This window comes from Nothoprocta perdicaria, unplaced genomic scaffold (genome assembly GCF_003342845.1).
Source record: "Nothoprocta perdicaria isolate Ctin4 unplaced genomic scaffold, notPer1 scaffold_16, whole genome shotgun sequence".
NCBI classification, from domain to species: domain Eukaryota; kingdom Metazoa; phylum Chordata; class Aves; order Tinamiformes; family Tinamidae; genus Nothoprocta; species Nothoprocta perdicaria.
In genome coordinates, this window is record NW_020454760.1 from 555,859 (window position 1) to 569,253 (window position 13,395).

The 13,395-nt window shown below is 39.4% G+C and overlaps 1 protein-coding gene across 7 annotated transcripts in view; it reads right to left on the reverse strand.

Moving 5' to 3' along the window:
* The window catches only part of FAM208A (family with sequence similarity 208 member A), a 28,231-nt gene extending 19,715 nt beyond the window's left edge, over positions 1 to 8,516 (reverse strand). For 4 of the 7 annotated variants that reach the window (XM_026035404.1, XM_026035403.1, XM_026035408.1 and 1 more), the window contains exons 1-4: positions 8,112 to 8,516; positions 2,065 to 2,210; positions 891 to 983; positions 23 to 95 (exon numbers count right to left, since the gene is read on the reverse strand). In XM_026035404.1, the coding sequence (XP_025891189.1) occupies positions 23 to 95; positions 891 to 983; positions 2,065 to 2,210; positions 8,112 to 8,499 (700 nt within the window). In that variant the 5' untranslated portion in view covers positions 8,500 to 8,516. Of the gene's footprint in view, positions 1 to 22; positions 96 to 890; positions 984 to 2,064; positions 2,211 to 4,291; positions 4,307 to 8,111 lie in introns of those variants that run through there. The other 3 variants (XM_026035409.1, XM_026035406.1, XM_026035405.1) reach the window with 1 other exon arrangement.
* Between the last annotated feature and the right edge of the window lie 4,879 nt (positions 8,517 to 13,395).

Below are 13,395 nucleotides of genomic sequence, written 5' to 3' on the forward strand. Positions count from 1 at the left end.
GCAACAACCAGAAGATAGTTACCCATGGCAGGGCTGCCAAGAATTGTTATTTTGGAGTGGCCCACGTGCAGCCCCTTTTCACATATGCTTTGGACCTGAAGAGAACAAACATATTACTTTTCAAGCAAATTTATACAGAAAGCTGGAATGTGAACAGAACGGTAAGAAGCATTACTAGAGCTGAGACTGAACTTAAAAAACAAAACTACCCGAAGCCAAGACTAGTCTAAACTGCTATATAAACTGTTAAAAAGTATAAGTATTGTTTTTAAATAAAGCAAAAGCGACCCTGCTGAAATCCTGTCACTACAATGACAGGAAAACCACAAACCCTTCCTTTCTAAGACATTAACTGGAGAGAAAAAAAAAAAAGTATATTTGCTAATATTAAAGAAGGTTTTACAGGACAAATGCATACTTGGGGCACCCAAATCCACAAAAAAACGGACCTACATAACATCTTATTTATACAGCATAGTACAGTTCTTGCTTAATAAAAAGGTCTCATGGGCACAGAGAAGAAAGAAGGAAGTCAACTATGGTTGTTTTCATGTTAAAAGGAGTTTTAAGTAGTGCTCTTCAAGGTATCCTCGTCTCAAAAAAAAAAAAAAAAAAAAACCCCAACCCCTATGCCATTTCATCTATAAATCACAGCCTAGAGAAGACAGTTTTGCACAGATGTGCAATGTAGGTACCTTAAAATCACAGAGAATAAAGGATTTAAGCTGTATTATAGTAACATTTCCTTCCCGTCTAAATGTACCACTGCTGAATTTTGAGGATGTAACTTTAAAATTAGCAATAAATGTATTACTAAAAACATTTGGCTTGAGAAAACACCTCTAGAACTAAAATAAAAAGAAAGCATTTTATATGTGATCTTTTCCTACCTGGGATCGATCAACCATCAGAAATGCATAGGTTTCAGAAAGCTCTTTTTCTAGGCGACCATCAAATTTCAGCTCTCTGCGTTTTTCTGTGAACTGTTATCAGAGGAAGTTCTCAGCATAAGCAAACAGAGTATGGCATTTAAGTCTCAGTACCACTTACTGTTTGAAGGCCTCATCTATGTTAGCAGATCCAAGCACAAAGGAAATACACAAATGGTAACCTGAATGACATAACTGTGCTCTAAAATTCAATTTGTAAGATTTTATAAACCTAAGAAGTATCACTAGACTAATTTGCCTAGATAATTTCTTAGGGAAGATATACATCCCATGGAAACCTGTGTAGTGATGCTTAAAAAACTATCAAGAAGAAGCATCTGGGCTCAGTGCCTTCCATGTCACCTTTCAAACCTCATTCCAGAAAAAGCCTTATTCTCTTCTTAAGAAAGAACATTATCTCTTGCACTGTGCACATACTTCACACTTGCATCTCATTGCTACTGAACTGGTCTTCATTAGCTGCAATATCCCTGAGCTATAACGGTGTATTAATAAAATCAATCACACATTCTGCAACTCCATCCTATTTTGTGGCATTGGGGGTAAAAAAAAAAAAAAAAAAAAAAAAGCAAAGGATCTGTTTTAGTTACAAAAAATCAAAGTTTTTTTTTTTTTTTAATCAGATACAATACAGCAGACGTGCTTCAACTTTAAGGCTAACTGTACTTAAGCTTACTAGTTCAAGCTTATTTATGCAATGCTCTTAGAAAATGACTCAGGGATAGCAGCGGTATAAGGCAAAGCACYTCACATGATGCTTCTGGCCTTTCAAACATGAAACCACCACCTCTTTTACAGGCCATTAAATATAAAATGAAAATGTTAAGATGAGGTCAAGAGCTCAGAGTCTGAAAACAAAAAATKCACAGTTAACAGGTCCCTAATAACCTTTTTCCTTTAATCTTTCTGAGTATCTACTCCAGTAAGATTTTATATCTACATAGTAATAAGATTTGCCTGAAAAAATAGGTATTTACGTGCTCTCTGATGCGGTTCTGTAATTAATTGTCAAGCATATAACTTTAAGAATATTCTCTGGGTAAAATGAGGAGAAAAACAATTAAAATTCCTTTGACTTGCACTTTGTTCATAAGGAGTCACAAATAATACTCACTTCCTTTTCCAATAGTTCACTATGAACCAGACTGGCTCTCTTGTAATTAAAATTGGCCACTGAACTTGGTTCCAGGTAAGATGAATGCAGAATTTTCAAAATATCTTCAAATTCTCGAGAGCCCATAGCTACTGGCTGAAAGAGTGCTATAAAAGGAGAACAAATAAGATAATAAAATACATATACCAATGTACATAAAATACTAATACATAAAAGAATTTCCAGACAAGTTTTCCAATTCATCCAGCTCATGTATAAAGTTAAATGGTTCATAACTCATTTTAGATGTCTTGCCCTGTATTAACCATTCTATAGAATTTAGGATAGGAAGATGAAATTAAAGTTGTCTAAACTCACATTTAACACTAAAGTTGACTARAATTTGTTTCTTTTCAATAGTACTTTTGAACATCTAGTCCTTGGAAATTCACAAGAGTTATTTATTATCTGAATTTACCCTTTGAAGGCAGCTGATATGTTCTCTAGAACTCTTTTAATTTTAAAAAAAGAACTATTTAAATTAAGAATCAGGAACGAATTGTTTCAATAAAACCCCCAACAACATGATTACAGGCTTCCCTTAAAGCCTTTAAGGATTTTTTGCTTGTTTATGATAAGTAGTCTAAATGTCAACACATTTAAACCATCTTAAAGCAAAAAGCTCTTACTATTAAGAAAACACATTGCCTATATTTTAATTGTACGAACTTGTACTTTATGAGTAAAGGACTAGCTAAGGCTGAAATTCATCAACACTAGCTGTTTGTCCAGATTGCCTGCTTCCATGATGACTGAACCCCCCTCTTCCTTCCTTCCCCCTAGAAATGCATAATCCTAGGGGCCCAGTTCTATCGCTGAGCCAAGGTAAGCACAAAATTCTACAGGACTCATCAGAAGGAATGACCACAAACCCCAACACTTCCACATTCACTTCTCAGAAGAGGCATGCTGTTACAAGAGCATGTTATCACATGCCATCCGTTCAAATACAGTCAACCACATTTTTAAATACTATCTACGTTCTCATTGCCATGTTCTGCTTTGAGTACAGTTCTGAAGAGAGAGTCAAGACAGATGCACCAGAGCATATCGAGGCTCCCTATTCCTTCACTACAAAGAACCTATATAAAATACTATACAATTACTGGCCCTCAAAAGAGTTTCACCTATCCCCTTTAACTATGAAACACAGTAAATGAGAGCTTTGAAAATGAACGGGGGCTATAAAGTCACAAAATACCATTCTGACAATGGTAGATGGCATTTTTGTATGTGTTTATTTCTCAGTTTCATGGAGGTGGACTGAAACTAAGTTTTCCTGCTTTCATTACTTATTACTCAAGAATATATTTTCTTGCACTTCACTAAATTCATATGTTATGTAATACCAGGGACACTAGTGAGGCTAAAAGAAAAACTGTTGCCATCTTCACAAGAAAGACAAATCTACGCCAAATTATTTTCAAGGACACAGAGGACAAGTAGAACACGAAAACAAAACTCATCTCATGTTATCTGATCAGCCCAAGAACACCTCACATGCACCTTTTGTTAAAAAAAAATTACCAGATGATCAGATGTTGTYCATCATCACATCAACAAAAAAAAGGAAGGAACACAAATGAAATTTCTGGCAAGTGTAAACCTTACGTTGTGAGAACATTTCCAAAACCTACAGTCTGTACCTACAAACGCTAGAGCCAAACCATCTACTTTGCTTGAAAAAYAGAGAGAACCCACCAATTCAAATAAAAACTCTTAACGAAGAAAAACAGTAACAACACTGTTTATGGACTTAAACGGCATTCTCATGAGTGGAAAAAAATTCAAATGCATTTCCTGTTCAAGGACAGCCTACTAATTTTAAACCTCTTGCATAGTATTTCACAGTTGCCAAACAACGGAAGGAAAATGGAAWAATCTGCTGGCAATTGGGACAAAATATAATGAAAAAAGCAAAAATTAAACCACTTGAAGCTTTCTGAATTTCAGATAGTTTACCATAGACAACAGTCAAAAAGAATTAGCTGAAGTTTTTGCTGTAATCTAGGTTTTTTCCTCAAATACACGAATCACATATCATGGAATAAAATCCACTTCTGCTGTTTTCCTAGAATTTCAGGCACAGCAGGCTTTGTAACAGCCTATCAGTGTTAAGAGACTGTCACATCCTCCTGAACTGCAAAGCATTGCTCAAAGTGGTAACTATTAAGGCAGCAGTTCTCACCTTGTCTAGCATCGGCAAAAACGCTGAATATAGTCACATCCAAAAGGTCTTGGTTACTATATAAGGTTTTGCACTTCATTTACAGGATTTAGAAGYAGAAAAAATAATCAAAATCTCTAAATCAGGAAATCTATCTATAGCAGACATAAAATTCTATCTTCTTATGCAGCGGATGAGGTCATCACACTTCTCTCTACTACCTAGGTATGTTCACAGACCAGGAGAACACATACATACATTTTTTAGGCTCACTATATACACGCTTGACAGGGGCATGCTCTTTTACTGGCTTGTGTTCATTATATATTCAGGTTTTATGTTTAGTCTCCCATTAAATTGAATTTTTTAAAAAGGCAGAAACTAGGTTTAACTAATATAATACTTAGTCTGGTTAACCAGTATTGGACTACATGTTTGGACAYGGGTAATTCTCTAAAGTTTGTAACACTTCTATTTCGGAGCTGTTTGATGCTTCAAAACTTGTGAACACTGACCCTGGAACTGGCAGGAGGGCTATTTCTTCTCAGCTAYCCAGTTGTTTTTAAGCCAGAACGTGAAGAGGAGGAAAGACAGTGACATTCTCTTCCAGAAGACCTGGACTAACTGTTAAGCGCATATAAGCAAACTGTTTCTTTTATTACAAGTCAGTGGAATGTTAGTGTTCTTCTGAAACAAGCACTCCTATTCTACAAAGTCTGAGAAGGACATTTCCTTGAAGTCTTCATTTTTTAAGATCAAGGCTGAGAGTCTGCAGCATTTATGTAGCATTCTGCTGTAGTTATTCACATGACTTATTCAGCCTGGAACGGCTTTCATTCTTGCAGGTTTTCAGTAGTTCCTGATTTCAAAGACTGCTTTACCAAATCCTTTGGGGAAAGAAGTGACCAGCGGACAGGTAACTCTTATCAAGATATAGAAGACAAATGGCAAGCAAAGAGACAAAGGACAACCAAATACCAAAGTAAAAAAGAAACAGTCTAGACTTCCAAAGGTTGCTGAAGCTTTTGCAGACAAAGGCAAGACCTTTTTCTCATTTAGCCTAATTCAGGAAACTTCACTATTCATGAAACTACTGAAACAAATGTCCAACCTTAACAAACGGTCCCATAAGTCAATAGGGGCTATTTCAGCATATTTTTCATACTGCCTTTTGGCATGAGGACCATGGTCCTAAAGAATTAACTCAGAAAGCCAAAGAACACTCTTCTGCTTTTACTTCCAGAATTTCTTTTCCCCCCTCATCCTATTAAAGGAAAAGCATCTTTGAAGTGTTAAGTAGATCTGAGAGTCTGCAAAGATGTGATGATCAAACAAGAAGGAGCTACAACCACTGGCGATAGCATCACAATGAAAGACAGATAAGCAACATAAGAGAGAATAGTGCCCTGCTGTTAAACTGCATTTATCAAGGAAAAAAAAAAACCTTTCAAGACTGGGTGTCTTCCAGCAGGAAAACAAATGCACATATACACATTTACAAACAAAACAATAAAAAAATCACAAATTTATTTAAAAGTTTGCTATCTTCCATTAGCAAAAAAGAAAAAGTCAAAAGTCAAAAGAAAGATTATTGCTGAAAATCCATCCCAGTCAGTTTTAAAAGCACACATCTGCAAAAGATGCATTTCTCCACAATAGCACAGTTCTTTCTGTTGACTCTCATTGTTTTTATCTCCAACTCTATCTGAAGACTCCAAAAAGGCTAAATAAAGAGGTAAAACTGTTTTCTGGAAATTTCACCCTTTGTTTCCATTGTGCAGATTCATTTTGTAATTGCTGTGGAGTAAAAATTTGTTTCCAAGAAAAATTTTGTTCCTTTAAGGGGAAAAAAAAAAAGAAAAAAAGAAAGATCTCATGTTAACAGCTATTTCCTCTTGGGTAGCTTTTCTAGTCTGGAAATGGCAGAACAGTCTTCCACAATCGGGCAGCTCGCACCTCAAGAGGGCACATCAAAGAATAAAATGAAGGTTTAAAAAAACAGAACACTAGCAATTCCAGGAAAAGGACAGATGAGACTTGCATGTGTACTCCTTGATGCCGAAATTAAGGATCTGGCCAAACAAGCTCTTTTGATGGGGACAGATATCATGCTAATATCTTATTTAGCAAGATGCATTTGGAAATTGGTATTAAATTCTCACTGTATGCCACTTAAGTGTCAGATTATCCATGTGTCATTAAGAGTCTGATTTTTTTAATTCATTCCAGAATTATTTTCATCATTTCTTAAATATCACACTAAYCTTAACAGCACTTTAATTCTCCTAAAGGACTACATCAGTAGTTTTTTGACAGACTGCAGGAAGATCTGTTTTGAGAATTTGGAAACTAACTGGCAAGCAGGATTAAAAGTAAATGTCCAAGAAGCTTGCAGTAAACTGAAAAAGTAAGCCCATAAGAACAGGTCAAATAGCCTTGACGTTTGCAAGTGGCTTCAAGAAACAGGATAAGAATGGTTTCCCCTTGTGGAGATGCCCATTGCCTACACGTAAAACATTTTACATATCACAGCAGATGGTTCCATATAGGCACAAGATGGAGCAGTCGATCAAAGAGGTATTTTCACAGATTTTCATTCACATCAGACTCAAGTACTGGGCAGGAACTTCAAAGGTCTTTGGTTAAGCACCAAGTATTTATGAGTTATAGTTAAAAAGAATTCAAAGATAATCACATTTGGCTTTAAGATATGGAACTGAGAAGCACCATGTTTTATCCAGATATTTTCCATCATCAGAAGAATAGCAAGAGGCTCTATTTTTTTTCCTCCAAATCAACCCAGTTCTTTTTATAATGTACTTCTACCTGCTATTCCCCCTTATTGTTGGGGAAGGGGAAGTGGGGAAGACAAGGAAAAATTACTGCCAAAAATGGAATGAGGGAAGGGAAAAGACTGGATAACAAATAAACCTACCTTTATCTCTTCCTTACAGAGGAAAGCATTTCAAGAAAGTACTTTCTGACTCTTCTCTGAAGAACTAGAAGCCTACGCGAACAGGTTTTTGGTGATGATTAGGTACCAAGCTACTGACTGCAAGTTGCAAAAGGTCAGGAACTGAGATAAGTTTCAGAGAGAAGGAAAGACRTGACCTCAAGGCCACTTAATAAATGAAGATAAGCAGAAGCCAACGGTACCTCACAGAAAGCAACAGCTATCACAAGCTTTTAGAGGATGAGTGGCTTGAAAAGCAGCATACGAAAGCCAAGGCACTGGGAAGAGGCACACTTCCAACACGAGGCACGTGAACGTGGGATGCCCGTTTCTTCCTGACAAAGGAGGAACTTTCACGAGGAAAGAAATAACTGTCTTRTGAGCATCGCTGAAGTGAGACTGCTCACAGGCTGCCCCGAGAGGAACACACCCCTCCTGCGGGGAGGGAACGGGGCAAGAGAAAGGAGAACCATCTTCTCAGCATGTCCGTGCTGAAGAGCCATCTTCACCATGTCCAACTGCACCTCCAGAAGCCGAGCGAAGACCAGCACTCTCAAGCCCACCCTAACTGCATCCAGCTTTTCCATCTTTATAAAACAACAGTCTGAAATTCAAGCCAAGTTTGATTTTCTGTTTCGTTGTGGTTTTTCCTCCTTATGTAAAAATAATAATAATAAAAAAAAAGGGTGGGGAGAAGAAAGAATGTAAAAGCCTCCCTGATGCTAAACATCTCCTCCCCAGCAGCCTCGCTAGTTCAAACCATTCCACAGCCTCCTCCACACCCGCAGGGCTTAGCATGCAGCTGTGTGAGGTGCATAAAGAGCCTGCCTAATGAATAAGATGAAGAAAGGAGTGAGAGAGAGAAGGGAGGAAAAGGGAAGGAACAACCTTTCTTTTCTCTGCTCTTCCTGGGGATCTGAAAGTTCCTCCTAACGGGCAGGTCTTCTGGGGGCTTAGGGAGAGGGGGAGGCCCCCCCAACACATCGCTGGGCGGCGGCTGCTGCTGCTGCTGTTCGTGTGCCGTGGCGATGCTGCTCCTGCGCTGGCTGCTGCTAGTGATGCTGAGGTTTGGGGGGGCCTTGTCCCCTGCAGCCACAGCAGCCACCAGCAGCGCCTCCCCAGCGCTACCGCTCTCAGAGCGTCCGCCATTTTGTGTGGTGTCCTCGGCGGCTCCAGCGCTCTCCGCGCCGGGGAGGCCCGCGCTGCTGCTCTTCTGCGTCCGTTCAGGCTGCTCCGGCTCCATCTCGCCGCCACTGGGGATCGCGACATCCGCCATGGACTCCTGTGGCCGCGCAGCGAGCGCTCCAGCCCGCGCCTGCTCTTCCTCCCCCACTCTGCCGCCCCGTCCCCCGCTCCATACACCGCCCGCCGCTAGCGCTCCCCCTCCGCCCGCCCGCTTTATGGCAGCCCCTCCTCCCTTCCCCCGGCCCCGCTCCCTAACATGGCGGCGGCCCGGCGAGGGGYGGAGCTAGAGCATAGCCTCGCGCAGCCAATCGCTGCGCACCGCAGTTTATAAACTGGCGGGGCGGCGCGGGGGGACGCGGCTGAGGGGGACGGAGAGCGGGCAGCGGTTGCTCGCGAGGCCGGGGCCGCGCGGCCGCCAGCGGCACCTCGTCCGCGCGGGTATCCGGGGCCTCCCGCCGCGGCGAGCGCGGCCCAGCGCCTCCGCGAGCCGCCTCGCTACTCACCGAGCTTCAGGAAGCCTCCCGCGCGGGAAGGCGACGGCAGCGCTCGGCGGGGAAGGCCACTCCCGTTCAGCGCTGCGTTTTCATGGCGGCGGAGCTGGGCGCRGGGGCAGCGGGTGCTGCCCTCGGACTGCTCATCAGCCCTTCTGAAGTCAGAACGTATGAAAAAAAATGAAAATGGCAAAATACTCATCACGCAGGATGAGCCACAGTCCTTCCTAATACACATCCAATTCCTTAATAGACTAATGACAACTAGAGCAGCACCATTTTGGATAACATTTTGGCCTCTTACTTTTGGTCTTTATCAAGCAATGGATCATTATTTATACCTGGTTGATTGGAAAGAGATGAAGCAAACTGCCACATATTTTCTATCTTTGGACAATGTCTCTTAAATGTGCAGAACAGCTCCAATTAAAACAGTAATGAGTTGATTTTTACAACAAATACGGTGTAAGATAATTCTCAATCAGCTAAAATACAAATAAGCAAACTGTACTTGGTTACACTTTGTTGGCACAGTCTGAAACTGGTAGAAGGCAAGTGTAGACAGGTGTGAGTATTAAAGCCTAAAAACCCAACACAGAATGGTTGACTACATCAAAGGTGAATGATTTGATGTAGTTATTGATAGGGAGCAAGAAAAAAAAGCTATGGTAAGAGATATAGGAAGCTTTCCTTTTTCACCCATTGCTTTAAAAAATACTACTTGGCCATTGCACAGTATTACCTTATATGTTAATATAAGCCTAGCATTTCATCTGGAGAGATCATGACAAAAAATGGTAAATTACTAAAGCTGCTACTTGACAAAATGATGCAACAGATCTGCATCACTATAGCACTGTAACTCTTAAATCTTGGTATATATAAGATATAGCACAAATCCCACATTCACAAAACAAAGCTTCACTGAAAAATTACCATGGAAAAAGATCAGTTGAGCACTCTGAAGTAAAAAGGAAAAACAGTAAAATCTGTCACCTTATAGTTTTTCTAGTTCTGGTTTCTGTGGTTTATGATATTTGCCAAACATTCAGTCATGACTCCCTGGCTTGTACGAAGTAGTTTCCCACCCAAGCACAAAGCAGCTGCAGATCTCTTTGATTCTGAAATCAGATGATATGTAGTACATTAGTACTGTAGACTTCAATCAAAGTAATAGCCACAAAATATGAGACATTTGTATGACAGGATTATATAAAGCCCAATGCCTGAGGAGTAAACTTGGGTGCTTGCTCCAGGAGTTACCTCAGTGTTTTCTTAGAGAAACAAATGAAGAAACGTACAACAGTTAGTTTCAGTATACACACACACACACACACACACATATATTTCATTAAAATAACTGGGAACTATTATTTCATTTTCAGCAATGATTGATGAATTATTTTTTCTTCAATTTCTGAGTGAGGATTTTGAGCAAGGTATTAATGCTGACTAATTTTAGGTGCCAAGAGGTCAGACACAAGAGAATTGTGTCATTAAACTTCCTCTGTAGCCCATGAAGGGAGCAGCCCCCTCACAGGGAAAAAAAATCAGAGATAAAAATTAATTTATGTACTCGGGAAGAGCTTTGGTATCTTTGACCCGTGACAGGGAAAATATSCCTAGGCTTTGTCTCCGCAAAGGCAAGGATCAGTAGCAGAAATTCACCTCAGAATGCTTTCTAACAAATTTGCGGTGATATTCTGAAAAGATCTACTTAATCTGAAAATATCTACTTATATTTTGCTGAATTTTATTTTGTAGGTAATAATGTATTTCAAATATTAATTACATTAAGTAATCAAATCATCTCTAAAAATACTTCTATTATTTCCAGTAGATGGCAGCAATAGTATTTAAAAATTGGTATTCATAAATCTATATTAAATATGAAAGCACTGTCCCTTGTGAAACAAAACAAAATGCATTACAAGCTATTCACAAAGAAAATGTTCATCTTATGCAGAAAAGAGTATGCACAAAAAGAGTTAAGAATGTTCAAATCTAACTGACACAAATATTTTTGGATTCACTATCTTATAAAAAAAGATTTAATTCCTTGCAGTTTGGATGTTTTTTTCTATATTCAATAGTTGGTAAACATATATAGCATTAGCATATAGAAAGTCTCTCTCTATATATACTAGAAACATCTAAGCTCTGATAACACACTGAAAGCACTGTTAAGCTAAGCTTCCTGTCAGTTATTCTTTCTCCTTAGCAACCAAAATGATCGGCCTTAAGCAGCTTTTCCTCCCTCCTGCCATTTTACTGGCCTAATTTCAATCTTATCTTTCGCTTTTCTGACTGCTTTTCTCTATCCTAGTTTCTTGTATGAAAATTAAGTTTCAAGCTGTGCTCTGCTTGCAATGACCTGCAGGACAGGACACTGCTGAAAAGAGGTTTCAACCTCAAATATCGGTTTGCCAAGACCTGGAACCCTATGGTCAGAGGAAGCAGATTTTCTTTGATACACATAAACTCACGGTTTCTGTCTCTATTTTAGATCCTGGGAATCAGGGTAGTCTGCTGAGTGCTGGACAATTTCACCATAAAACATCAAATGTATCAAAAAGGTCAACCTATTAAATTAATTCATATTTACAAGTTCTGCTGCATTTCTTGCATCTTTTAACCCCCAGAAATTTTTGCAAAGGCTGAAGAGACCTGGTTCCCACTATTGCAGAGGCACTCCTAGAGCAGTAGTTCTGGTTCAGGCAGGTCACACTGAATAGCAGTCACCACTAACAAATGTCTTCTCTACTTTGGAGTTCAACTTCAGACCCTGATTTCTGGTAATCAACTCTCTTTTGCTGAACTTCACACTTAAGTGTTCTCAGCATTTGATAGAAGAACTTACCGTGTTCCAGGTACAAGCGGTCTTCATCCTGCTACTGTTCTTTTTAGCTCTGAAGACCAAATCTACAGAACCAAAGAACACAAGGATATTTTCTTTTGCAGGTGGTCTGAAAGGCCCATAAATTCCAGAGACTTAAAGGGGATTCTTTTTGCTAACCTTGCTTCCTCAAGCGACAGTCTGTCCTTTCTCTTTTCCCTCCTGGATCATCAGACCTTTCCATATAACAAGACTACCTTTCAATATCCTTATTGGGAATAAAAGAAAAAACAGGTTAATGAGACTTGTTAGAAAGGTCTCATTAAAATCACCACATCAGACTTTTAGTTTTCTTCTCTTGAGAGAAGAAGGACTCATTATTCTCCCAAACTGTGACATCTGGGTACCAATAGATTTAGAGGGGCTGGAACTCATGCAGCTTCCATGGTGCTCCATATTTTACCATCTCCTGGAAGTGATCTTGGAAGCCCTTGAGAACTCTGGCTATTGCCATTTTGACACACAGTATCTGTTCTCTTTCACCTGCCCACAGCATCATTCTTCCACCTGAGACAGGAGACATCTAAGATCCCTTACAGAACTGAGGCAAAAAATGCTACAGCATTCACAGAATAACAACAATTTACTCAGTCTGTTACTTCCCAACACACATCTCCAAATATCTTCCTATTTTTATTTTGTATAGTTGCTTCAAATCTGAGAAACCTTTTTCAGTCTATTGTGGTTCCTGGTAGAATCCCTGTCCTTGAAGAACCTCCCTGGATTGTTTCCTGAACACCCGTGTAACAACCCCTACAACAATGCAAAGAAACCCAAGCAGTACCTTTTTCATGTAACTTGGTAAAAGTCTACAGGGCCTGTCTCAATAGTGGCAGATGGTGGGTAACGTGTGAAATCGTAAGTAATTCTCTGCCTAAGAGCCACACAGGAGCCTATGCTTCCTGARCGGCTGCCCTATGCATCTGGTTGATCAACACAGCTTCTCAAATTCCAGTCTGCTGACCCTAAGGTTACTAATCACAACGATTACTGGTCTCTTTTTCACATGTTTATTCATTGAACTACTTTTCCTTTCTACTTTTAAACTGAATGGGAAAAAATCATTAAAACAGATGCTTCTTTGAAGTATTAGAATCTAAGCAAGCCAACAAAATCCAAAATGGAATTGCTATTCTTCAATTGGAAGGCTTATTCCTCAAGATGAATTGGAAAGAAAATCTTTTAAGCTCTACTAAACAAAATCTATAGCTGCGTGGATCTCAATGACAAAGCAGGACTGAACTAGTTAAAACTACAGTGTGTTGAATGTGATGCTCAGCAAGTTGTGAAATAAAAGTCAGTACATGAGAGTAAATTAGATCTGTGAGGTTCACTGACTGGTTGTTGGCTTTCTGCAATATCCCCAAAACACATCATCCTGATATCTTAGAAAAATATATATTTAGCAGAGATTTGAACCACAAGGAATCATCATAGGCAAGCTACTGATGGGATACTAATCTTTTGTTCCACCTTTTTGTTGAATTAAGCTTATAACAACATAAAAGTTTGGGAATGTGCTCAATTACCAAATGCAATGACTTATTTCTGCATCACTGTTTTACTTCTAGTAAACTACAGCTAAGTACCTACATCCATC